This window comes from Podarcis raffonei, chromosome 17 (assembly GCF_027172205.1).
Source record: "Podarcis raffonei isolate rPodRaf1 chromosome 17, rPodRaf1.pri, whole genome shotgun sequence".
In the NCBI taxonomy this organism is placed as follows: domain Eukaryota; kingdom Metazoa; phylum Chordata; class Lepidosauria; order Squamata; family Lacertidae; genus Podarcis; species Podarcis raffonei.
Window position 1 is genome coordinate 17986625 of NC_070618.1, and position 12194 is coordinate 17998818.

Sequence of the window (12194 nt, forward strand, 5' to 3'; positions counted from 1 at the left end):
TTGGCAACTTCATCTGCAGCTACTACCTATGTCCCCCACACCCTGGGTGTGTGTGTGTGTGTGTGTGTGTGTCAGAGAGAGAGAGAGAGAGAGAGAGAGAGAGAGAGAGAGAGACTGGATATACATACACATTTGAACTGTGCTCTGATTGTGTGAATGAAACCTTTATGTCTTTGTTGGGGAGATATTAATTCTCAGCAGTTATAGCTCTCCCTCCCCCATCAATTTCTTTTGGTCTCAAAGCTAAGCATGGAGCATGTCAAACAATATACAACAGAAAAAGAATGCAAATAAACTTTAGCCTACATTGCCCAGCAAAGCATTTAGCCGCCCACTTGAAAAATACTTAAGTCTTGTACACATGATACACGAGGAATGTTCGCTCGTTTCACCGATCCCTTCAGACACACACACACACACACACACCCTAACACGCAAGCAACAAAACCTGATCCTTGTCTTTATATCTGTGAGGTTGGAGTTCTTGCGAATAAAGGAGCTTTTCCCATGATGCAGTGTGATAAGGATTGGCCTACATGTAGCCCTGCAAGCCACTGCTGATGTTTTCTTGATTAGGTATCTTATCTTCCATTGAGTTGCATCAGATGAAGGTTGCTGACAGCGTAATGGCAGGGAAGGCGTCGGACAGCTCCATAAAATGGCAGCTATGTTATGACATGTCAGCTAGGACTTGGTGGATGGTAAGTTGGCGTGATAACAATTTTTTTTCCTTCCCGAAAGGTTTTTTTTTTCCTCCCTTCTCTTTTTGAACTCCTCCTTCATTGTTGCAATGCACGTGTTTATAAAGTTCACATCCAGGCGCAGAAACTTCCAACTGCAAGTTGCAGTGCGTCTGCGGAGCCCTGAAGCATCATAGCATGTTAGATAAGGTTTCTCTTCTATTGTGGTTGGGGTCACAGGCAGCCTTTTTAGAAATACAGCGGGAGCAGGAGGAAGGGTTTAACCCCCGTTCCTTTTCTTTAAAGAAACTAAACAACAACAACAAAAATCCCCACAAAATGTCAATTTTACTTTGTACCCAGGCTGGCTGGGTGTGAGAATGTAGACCTAGAAGCAGTGACGGTGGGGAAAGAAAGCAACAATGTCATCATGTTCTTGACTAATTGTTCTTGAGTTGGTCCTAAAACAGAGCAATCTGCCTATTTATTCTGCTTCTTTCTGAATAATTCTTTGGAAAGTGCATTGTATCACGTTGCGAGCTGCTTTCCTAATCAGTATGCAATTGTCCCCCCCACACACTTCCCTTAATTTCCTCCTCCCTTTCAATGAATACAGTAACTAGAGCAACTACTGATTAATATGCCGCTTGGCATAATTAAATTTAGTTAATGAAGCTATGCATATTAAGTCCAATTCTTCTTTGTTTGGGCGAGCATGGCTTTTTTTAAAAAAATCATATTTGTACAGCTGCAACCGAAGGAAGGAAACAAAACAAAAAGAGAAGGGAGAATCCAGGGAGAGGCAACTTTTTAAATGTTACTGAGAGGAACCGTTTGAAAGTTTCTCTGAACAAAATACTGGGGACCAGCAACGGAGCACTTTGGGAAAGAAAAGCTTTTCTCTTCACCAGCGTTTTCATGAAATTTTATTCATATGCTCATTTTGTTGTCTAGACAATAGCCCCTTGTATGAAATAGCCATGCTATGAATGAAGACCTTCTGCTGGCAAAACCTTTCATTATGAATATTAATTTCATTCCTGAGTTGCTTTGTCTGTCCGTGTATTTTTTTATTCCTTTCATTCCCTCCTTGATTGCCTTTGCTTGTTTGTCTGGATAATTATTATGCTTACTGCATGGGCTGTTTTTTCACAATTAGTACAGTGCAGAGACAATAGACACTTTATTCATGGCCGGTGGGTATGAGGAGCGCCAATGGACAGCACGTCCCAGAGTCTGGACAGAAGGCAGCTCCCTGATTCCTAGTGCTTTCCTGCACCAAACCACTTTCCAAGGACTTTATGCTTCTTTTATTTATTTTTCCTCCCCCCAAAAGGTGATTCTTGCTATGTGCCTTCTGAGGAGGTTACATACTCAGGGAGTATTTTCATCTAAAGGATGTTTGCTGCGCGTTGTTGTTTTTTGTTTTTTGTTGTTGTTTTTTTGCTGTGAATTTTTCACAGAGGGAAGGGAACTATTTCGACTTGTTGAGCCCTTGTACGCTGAGTGATCACATCAATTTAGTTGCACAAAAGAAAGGGAGTCAGTGATTAAAAAGTGGTTTTGTGAGTCTGTTTTTTAATTTGGCATTACTACTTGGTGGTAACAGATTGCTGTTGTACGCTTTAATCAGAATTTGGTGCACGGTGCGTGTGTTCGCTCGTTATTTAAATGAGCCATTAAAGTAGTGCAACACTGTGCAGAGGATGGTATTATAAAATGTATGTTGTGACAGGTTTAATTAAATTACTGCATGTTCACAGATTTTATTGAAAAAGTAATATGCCTATGTTTTAAGAAAGGTTTCTTTAAGGACAGCTTTCCAGTAAGCTGGCATTGTTAAAAGAAAATCAATACTTTCACTCATGAGTATTTTATTAGTATAATCTTTAAAATACAGATAATTAATATAACTGTGCTTCCTTTAGTTTGTTATGCAAGGATATTGTAAAAAAAATAATTGGTATTGTAGGCTCAAGGCTTCTCTTCTTATCAGATATGTACATTTAAGTAATAAACTTTAAATGTGTTCCTTCTCTTCATGTATAAGGTTTATGTGTTAACTACTGAATCAGTGATGAAACTTTTGTAAATGCACCATCTTCCGTAAGTAGCAATTGCTCACGTTGAAAAGTTTAGGTATGTAATGTTCATGCAATGACTTATCAGGGTTATAAATAAACTGCACTGTATTTTCAGAGAACGCTTGAAATGTAGTGTTTTCCTGTGTGGCTTAGATTATTATCTTGTGGGAAATGAATAATTCTATGTTGGCTGCTTGGGAGGAAGTCTCATTGAAACGTTTTTGATTTATATTATTAGGGTGCAGTTTAAAGCTGTGATTGTAGGCAAATTTATTTGTTCCATTTGAAGCATTCACTTCCAAGTGAATGTGTTTAAAACAGACTTCCAGGGGGAGATTTGCTATTTGTTTACACTGATGTCATCCCATTGAATTCCATGGCACCATGCTTTAAATGTCTTTTAAGAAGTTACTTACATTTTTGAAGGGTCCATCAATGAATATGGACTCTGATGTTAAAGCGTACCACAGCCACATACTTGTTTGCGTATCTTTTGATATTTCGTATGCTTAAATTTTTCATTCTTTTTAGCTTCTCTCTGTTCATTTCAGGCTCCCTTCATATACATGTTTAGCTGGGGTTTATTTCCGAGTAGATAAGGTAGATAAGAATTGTCACTTTAAAGATAAAATTTACAGGATCGCTACAATGTTTACAACATCATTGCAATGTTTACAATTGTTTTTTCCTCCTTGTAAGCATTTCTGAGATGAAGAGTTTAGAAAAATATGTATGTTTTCTTCTATTAAAATATTGTTCATTTTTGAATAATGCAAATTGTAAGACTTGTAGAAAAGTCTAAAAAAGTGAGCACAAAGAAAAGGGACTTTAAATAATCTTTAAAAGTGCCTGTACTTTTAAGTAGATATTGAGGGAAATAATTTATTAAACCCTGGGCCACTACTTAATGATCAAATAGATTTCTAATCCTGTTGCAAAAATATTATATTTATGATCTGCATTCATCTAATGCTTTTATTCAGTTTGGTCTTAAATTGAAGAAAATATTTGAATGGTGTTTATTATGAACAGATTTTTTTTTGTACTTATGGTAATTTAGTTTATATAAGGAGGGAAGCTTAGGCACATTTGGGGTTTCAAGTTCAATATTTGCAAATTGGCTTGTGTAAAAAGTATGTCTTATTAATATTAAAAACTAGGTTATAATCAAAGTTAAGGTTCTGAAGCTGTAGTAAAGTATGGACAGTAATCTCTGAGATTAGGCTGTACCGCCTAATTTTCATTTTTTTCATTTAGTAAGCAAATGTTTTGAAAGAAATTGTGCCCATATTGGTCTTTCAGGCTTTAGTTATCAAAAATATAATGTAATCATACGCTGTGTTGTGGGCTGTTTGTGTTAATGCAACTTGTCATATGCTACATTCAACTTAATGAAATAAAGGAGAGTGCCTAAATATTTTGCCCAGATTAACTTTGATTTTTGCTTTCATGGAAATGCTAATAGCAGGAGTTCCAGCAGGCCACTTGTCTTGCAATATATCTCCACAGATTTCAACCGTTTGCTTGCTTTATTTTCAGAGCACCACAAGTCCAGCATTCACTGTGCTAACGAAACTTTTGTTTTCAATAGACTTGCGACATAATTGATTTAAAAGCAAATGGATATATAATGCTGAAGATACCATCAAGGAGGTTCTTCTGTAAATATAGAGGTTAGAAGGGGTAAACTATAGCAGTATTTGTGAGTTGCTCGTTAGCATCCCAAACATATCATATAATTTCCAAAAGAGGCATTTGTCTCTGTATAATAGAACTATTTCTACTTTTGTGTATCTGTCTTGATCAGAACGCTTGTTCCTGTTATAAACCACCATTAAGTAAATGAAATGGGTTTGGCATTTCAGATGCAGCGAATGCTTTTGTTTATTGAGGTTTATGATTTTTCTTCATTAACAACTGTACTTGGTTGCTTTGTAATCAGATTAGGGCAGCAATCCTGTACACACCAATGAGAGAGGAAGTACTTTGAACTCAGTGCGACTTACCTCCAAGTAAACCTGTGTTAGGCCGTAATACAACACCAACCAAAGGGGGTCTCCTTACATAGGAAAGTATATGTCTGTATGTACCTGTGGCATTCACAGATGTTCTTTAGACTTGGTTCTTGTAGACAGGTGGAATATCATAAATCAACTTTCATCCTTTCTGATGCAGAGCTACCTCTTGTTTTTAAGGTAATTTAGGAACTGAAGTCCTATGTCTCCTTGTATTTCTTGCTTCGTTAAGGAAATGGAATGTAGAAACTTTATGTTGCTACATTTGTCCAATTCCAACATAAAAACATGGACATGGTGGCTTCCGTGTTCGTTACGATTTTAAAATGTATGGGAACAATCCTGCCACAGTTAAGCATTTTTGTGCTTGATCATGTTTGATAGTGCTCGGAAGGACAAAAAAGTTATCTTCATAATTGGGTTTGTTTCAGTCTGCCCTTAGTCTACCAACATTGATGATACTTCTTGCTACAAATGTAAAAATTGGACTTTTTTCCAGTTTACTAATCACTTCAGTTAGCATATAGTATCTATTGGATGATACTGTCTGTTACAAATTTATACTGTCTTTTAAAAGTCTGCATATAGTTCTTAATTTTGCATAATACATGCTAAGTGAAAGTTTGGAAACGTATAATGTTAAACACAATTCATATGTTTTCAATTTGCTGATGAAAAATGGAAAACGAATGGCAAGTACTATGGTGAAAACTTATAATGCCTATCTTGTAACACCTTCTGAATGTGAGATACTTACTTAAAAGTCTTGAAAACCCAGAAGAAAGTTGGTGCAGATTTTTAAAATAATGTCAGTATTGCCATATTATTGTTTAACTAGCATTATATCTACAAATGAAGGACTATTCACACTGTTTCAGTAATTCAATCACTATGGTCTTGATTTCACACCTTTCGGGTGGATTTCTCAGATAAAAACTTCACATAGAGTTCACAGTTAATAATACAGCATTGCATTTGTTCACAGCACTGAAGCAGTCCTCCATTCAGTAGTACATCTTATACAAACAATCAAATCATAACTTAATATACAACTGAGCTCTGCACTTGGAAATATCCTAACAGCTCCTTTAGAATGTTTCCCTGGGCAACCCAATCCTATCTCCTGCTTTAATTGCAACCAAAGCTTGTACCGTAGCAGCTAAAACAGGATCCTGCTCCAAGTTCCTAGCTGCACACCTTGCCCTCCTTATCTTTAAACTGTTAGATCCTGTTACACCTTTATATATGGCAACAGCTCTGGTGCAATGTTGAAATACTTTATTGTCACTTTTACAACTTGTATACAGTGAGATTACACATGCACTCAGCTCTCTTAGTCTTAATTCCTCTCGTTTACTGACGCACACTCACCAAACCCAAAAGTCAGTTGCCCTGTTGTTATCTTTTCATTCAGCAGCCTAACAGCTCACGGATAGAAGCTGTTCTTTACCCTGTTGGTGCGACTAGTCATGCTTCTATATCTTCTGCCTGAGGGCAGGAGATCAAGAAAGTGCCAGCAAGGGTGTGAATCATCTCTGAGAATTTTCCTCACTCTCCTGAGGCAACGTTCTTCCGCTATTTCATCCAGCGGATTCACGGGACAGCTCATAATATCTTGTGCTGTATTCACCACACTTCCTACCAGTGGTTGTCAAACCAGCATACCACACAGTGATGCAGTATGAAAGGACACTTTCAATTGTTGAACGGTAGAAGGGTATCATCAAATGTTGATTGACATCGTTCTTCCGCAATACTCTGAGATGAAGTCTCTGTTGGGCTTTATTTCTTTGGGCTCTGTTTTGGAGCCCCTTTGAGTGTGGGACAACTGTGATGGTGGCCCTAGCCTCAGAAGATGTTGTGTCGCTTTGCCATGGAAGGGGTTGTAAGTCACATTGAGTTACTTGGTAAGAAAAACAACTAACAAATGCAAGAAATAATAATAATAATGACAATTTCCCAATGTGCTGATTCAGTGGTGTTGATGGATATGCTGAACATATCCCAACATAGGGATGGAAGGATGTACCGGCACAGATTTGGGCTGATGGGCCTGATCCTGAACCATGCTACTTCTCCTTCAGTAGCGCATAAGGTTTGGCTGCAGGTGCACCCTGCACCCTGTACAGCTTGCATACCAGAGGTTATGCTATGAAAAAAGTGACAGAGAAAGGATACATTGCCATGTAAGCTAGTAGGTTAGGAGTTACAAGCTGGCTGTGCCAAAAAATGTTTGGAGGTAAGTTTACCTTGGTGACATTTTTTTAATGAGAAGCTCCTACCACTATATAGTTGCATGTCAAATGTCCCTCATGGTTCTCTAGAGCAATATTCTTTCAGTTGCAAGTGAAAGCTGGAAAACCTTTAAAGAACTGCTAGACAATGGCATCTTGCCATTCACTTCAGTTGTATTACATAGTCTGGCAACAGTCCAGCGTACTCTTGTGTGTTTTTAACATCCTATTGTTATCAAAGGGCCGAAGTGCAGTGCAGAGAAATTGCCTTCCTTGTCCTTTTTTGTTTTGTTTTTTGCTTTCAGAAACTAGGCAAAAGTCTTGATTGAATTAATTTTAATAGGCTCTGTTAAAGTTTTCATTTCTCCAGAATGACCACAATCCAAAGGGCTACCTGCACACATTTTTGCTCCCCTTTCTTTTGATAGCTCAATGATGCCTGAAAAATCACTTTTGAAGGTTTGGGGAGATATCCCCCCAGAGCCACATCTGAGTGGGGGTGGGGATGCAGCTGGGGGGAAATTGGGGCTCATTCCCCATGTTTGTGGAAACCGCATTATTTCTTGACATGGCCAGAAGCCTCAGCAATCACAACACCAATCTACAGGGTTTGAGGATGGAATGATGTAATATGATCAATAACAAACACCAATTTTATGTTTCCATACGTATTAAGAGACACCGGTGGCACTGTGGTTTAAACCACTGAGCTGCTTGGACTTGCTGATCGGAAGGTCGGCGGTTCGAGGCCTGGCGACGGGGTGAGCTCCCATTGTTCAGTCCCAGCTCCTGCCAACCTAGCAGTTCAAAAGCACACCAGTGCAAGTAGATAAATCGGTGCTGCTCCAGCGGGAAGGTAAACGGCGTTTCTGTGCGCCGCTCTGCCTTCGCCAGAAGCGGCTTAGTCATGCTGGCCACATGACCCAGAAAAACTGTCTGTGGAAGCGGACAAATGCCAGCTCCCTCGGCCTGTAAAGCGAGATGAGTGCCGCAACCCCATAGTCATTTGTGACTGGACTTACCGTAACTGTCAGGTCCCTTTACCTTTACCATATGTATTAAGAACAATTGAACCTGACATTGCAAAACTGCCTTAATTTTTTCAGTACATTTGGCTGAAATGCAATAATGCAGCAATTTGGAAGCTAACTACCATCCCTGATATTCGTGGACTCCAACTTCCAACAGCCCCTGCCAACACTCAGAGATGTTGAGATTTATAGTCCAACAGAACAGAGACAGCCACACATTCTCCAACCTTGCAATAACAGGACAAAAGCTATGTTTTTCTCATTCATTTTGGTGGACTCTTGCTAGGTAAACAACCAGATTGTATTGTTCTCTCTCTCTCTCTCTCTCTCTCTCTCTCTCTCTCTCTCTCTCTCACACACACACACACACACACACACACACACACACACACACACACATTTAGTACAGCTTCATGACCTGGCCAGGTATGCCTGAAGTTACCAATATATGAAATTCTCTGATCAATGGTGCCTTTGTGTCTAAATCTAGTCTGCCTTGACCTCTCTCCATGCTGCTCAACCTTCTTTAGTATTCAGCCAACGACAGGGAGTCATTTTGCTTGTTTTGTGTTTTAAAAGTTCTAAACAGTTGGGATGCTAGATTTAATTTCATAGCGACTAATCTCTGCTGATACATATACATAAACATAGTCAACGTCTATGAAGACCTTCCTCAGATAGGTAGACTTTGGAAGATGACACAAGATCTCTGTGCAAGGATTTAATAAGTAGTCTGGGCTTGTTTTTGCATTTTTCTCAACATCAAAGTAAGCAAAATTCCAAGATATGGACCAGGATCGAAAGAATGGCGTAGCTACTTTTGCATGCCCAAGGAAACTCTGAACTTCCGTTGATGTAGCATCTACTCTCTGTGCATAGCTTTCAACTTTTCCTTTTTTTTAAGGGAAATTCCCTTATTCCGAATAGGACTCCTCGCAAGAAAAGGGAAAAGTTGACAGCTATGTCTCTGTGCTGCATGGCAAATGTCTTTTGAAATGTGAGGGGTTTTCAATAGGAGCTTGCAATGCGGCATGAGGGACTTGCTATTTAAGTGGGGTGTGTGAAAGCTGTTTGGGCTTGGCAAAAGTAGCACTGATTCACAAAAGTACATGGAGAAATGCCGCTGTGAATGGGATTGTAGAACTGTGGATCTGGCATCTGTTTTCATGATGTATCCCAGGATCTGAAATCATATTTCTGTGGGCATAGCCCCAGCCTGTTGAATTAGTGTATCGAGATAAACTGATCCATTGAAATGTCTGCTTCAGTCTTTTGTTTTAATGTTCTATATCCATTTCAGTTAGGGCTGGGTTAAATGCTCTGGGCCTTGTATGTTGATTTCTTGATACTTTTTCTTCTTCTCAGCTAGCATTGATTTCCAGGGCCAGTAATGAAAGTTCTTGGGTCTCTTCCTCCACCCCTGCCACACCAATTCTACTGTCCTCCTGAAACTTTCAGGGAGAGCCCTCTTTGGTCCTCGGATCAGGCTGCCAACATTTTTTTCTTGTGTGAACATGGCCGTTGCTCCCCTTCATGGTGTTTCATTTGCAGGAAATCTTAGGGAATGTAGCACAGCGGAATGAAGACTCTCACATTTCAAGTCCCCTAACTATACCATGGAAGAAGAAACTATTGGGCTAAGGCTTTACCATCTAGCTTACACAGTATAATAAGTAGTTCAGAAAGTAGCCATTAGAAAAATTTACATCTAGCTCTTTTGGGACATGTTGCTAACAGCCAAGGTGGAATTATTTATTGTTGCAGTGATGGCTTAAATAAAAAAAGCACAGTGTAATGATCTTTGGGTATATAAAGCATGTTTTTAAAAGCCACAGGTTTACATATTAACTTTATCCAGTGAACTGAATTATACATGTTAAAGGGTGCATATGTGAATAATGATGGCATGTGTTAGTTTTTAGTGACTGGAAGCCAAATTGGAATTCATTTATTCCATTGATCTTTGGAGTCCAAAATACAGATGTGAGATATGCTGGCTGGCATATAAACAAAGCAGTGCAGTACAGTAATATATTATTATTACTGTGCTTTCATAAGTAAGCTAGGCTAGCAAGACTTTTAGTTTGTACAGTCTTAAATGCTACATACAATGAGTAGAACAGGAATTCTTTTTAATGTGCTTGCCTTAATAGAACAGATACTCTCTTTGATTTTTCATTCTTTTCATGCTTTGCATATTGGGTTTTTTAACCAGGGGTCATAATGATAATAAAATTATACAAATAAATAGACCAGGTCTTCTCATGTTATTTGTACATCACAAAAATAGCACAATAAATTTGCAGTAATAATCTACAACATGTGGTTCATTATTAGTGGTCAACGTACAAGTTCTTGATTCATGGAGTGGTTTAAATAAAAACAATAACGATAGCAAAGGGGAAACGGGATAGAGCAGAGTTAACAGATAACATTCAACTGAGCACAGTTGAAACGTCTTATCAGAAGCGCTTTGCAGCTTCTGAGAGATCTGGTCACATTAGGCACTTCATACAACACACTTAGATCTAGTGAAAAGTGTTTTATGTAATTGCTTTTTAATGAGCAAGTTCACAGAGGAATACTAGGCAGATATCAAAATTCCATAAATGAAGGGAAGAATTTGTCATTTTTTATTTTAATTTTAGCAAACTTTTCAGAGTAATGAAGCTTTCAGAATGTTGCATTTGGGGTGGTTGAGTTTGATGCCTGATGTTCCTGAATTCCATATGAATATTTTCATTAACTTTAAAGCATATCAGCATGGCAGCATGTTCTGGTCCTCATTTGATGCTATGGCACAAAACGGGAAGTGTAACTAACAGTATCTGGGCAGGAAAAGGCATAACAGGCTATTAGAATGTTACTAAAAGAGAACCAACATGTGAAAATTAGAAGATAGCTTGAATTGTGAGAAAGCAGCAAGTGTCTTTCTTCCCTGGTCACGAAAAATTAAAATTACAAGAAGCAGAATATATAAATTATGATTCCTGATAGCCTACTAAGTCCTCAAATTAAATCAGACTGATTTGTTGTTGTATTCCTGAAGTTGCTACCGCTGAAGTTGCCTTTTGAAAAGTCACAAACTATTTAGCTTGTTCTCCTGTTTGCTTCCCTGTGCTAAAATCTGCCTCGTGGTTTATTAAATTCCTCCACAGGTGGGACTTCTGCTCCTTTGCAGCACTTCAGATATTCGGCACTTTAAAAAAAGAAAAGATTTGATACATTTCTGAATAGGAGCTGCCATATTAAAATAAAAAGTGTTCTAAAGTTTCGCTTCTTTGTTTTGCTGCCCTTGTTCAACATGTGCTGTGAGATTTATCAGCCTTTAACTGTTCTGTAGTCTGCGGATTGATTTGCATTTAACTTTTTTACTGATATCTCACAAACAGAGTGTCTGGATGTACAATGACAAAAAGACTGGGAAGGACAGAGGGCTTTCTTTCCCTATCAGCGTCCTACATTTTACTAGCAGTAATGAGCTGTCACAGTGTGAGTTCTGCAGATGAGATTAGCGCATGGAAGAATGAGTAGACCTGTACACAGGAAAAATAATTAAATCAAGCAGAAAATAACAACAGGCATGTTACTGGTGTTCAATATGAAACCAGGGCAGGATTGAATCAGGCTGTTGAACAGTAAATGGATAGTGCAAAAAAAAAGAAAAAAAGGCCACACATGTGTTTAGAAGTATTTGTGTTAAATTCTAAAAAGTGTTTACTATTTGTTTAATACTTACTGAGATGACCAAGGATTCTGCATATGTAAACTGCACATAATTTCTGTAGGACGAAGAGTTTGCATTTTATCCAGTGCTGCGTTCTGCAGGCTCCTTGCTAAAAGGGCTTTTAGGTGTAAGTTAGACATCCCCATGTATACTGTTTATTAGTGACATTCCTTCTCTGACAAATGGCAGGAATTCGCAAGTGCACAGGTGTAACGGCCAACAGGTAGGTATGTAATCTGTTCCTGTGTAATAAGAGGAGAAGAGTGATTGGTTCCTTCCTTAAAATATTCACTACTATATTCTCTGTGTTCCACAGAGCAGTTGAAGGGAGAAATTCAAGATTTAGCAGTGGCCCTCAGAGTGATGATTGCTTTGTAATGGAACAAATTCAATTACATGAAATATTAGACTCTTCTCTCGCTG

At 38.5% G+C, this 12194-nt stretch overlaps 1 protein-coding gene across 3 annotated transcripts in view; it reads left to right on the forward strand.

Moving 5' to 3' along the window:
- The first annotated feature begins 576 nt into the window (after window positions 1–576).
- Window positions 577–12194, forward strand: part of NFIB (nuclear factor I B) — a 295847-nt gene continuing 284229 nt past the window's right edge. Inside the window, exon 1 of one of the 3 annotated variants that reach the window (XM_053372197.1) lies at window positions 577–701. In XM_053372197.1, coding sequence (XP_053228172.1) covers window positions 606–701 — 96 coding nt within the window. In that variant the 5' untranslated portion in view covers window positions 577–605. The remainder of the gene's footprint in view (window positions 702–12194) is intronic. The other 2 variants (XM_053372196.1, XM_053372205.1) reach the window with 2 other exon arrangements.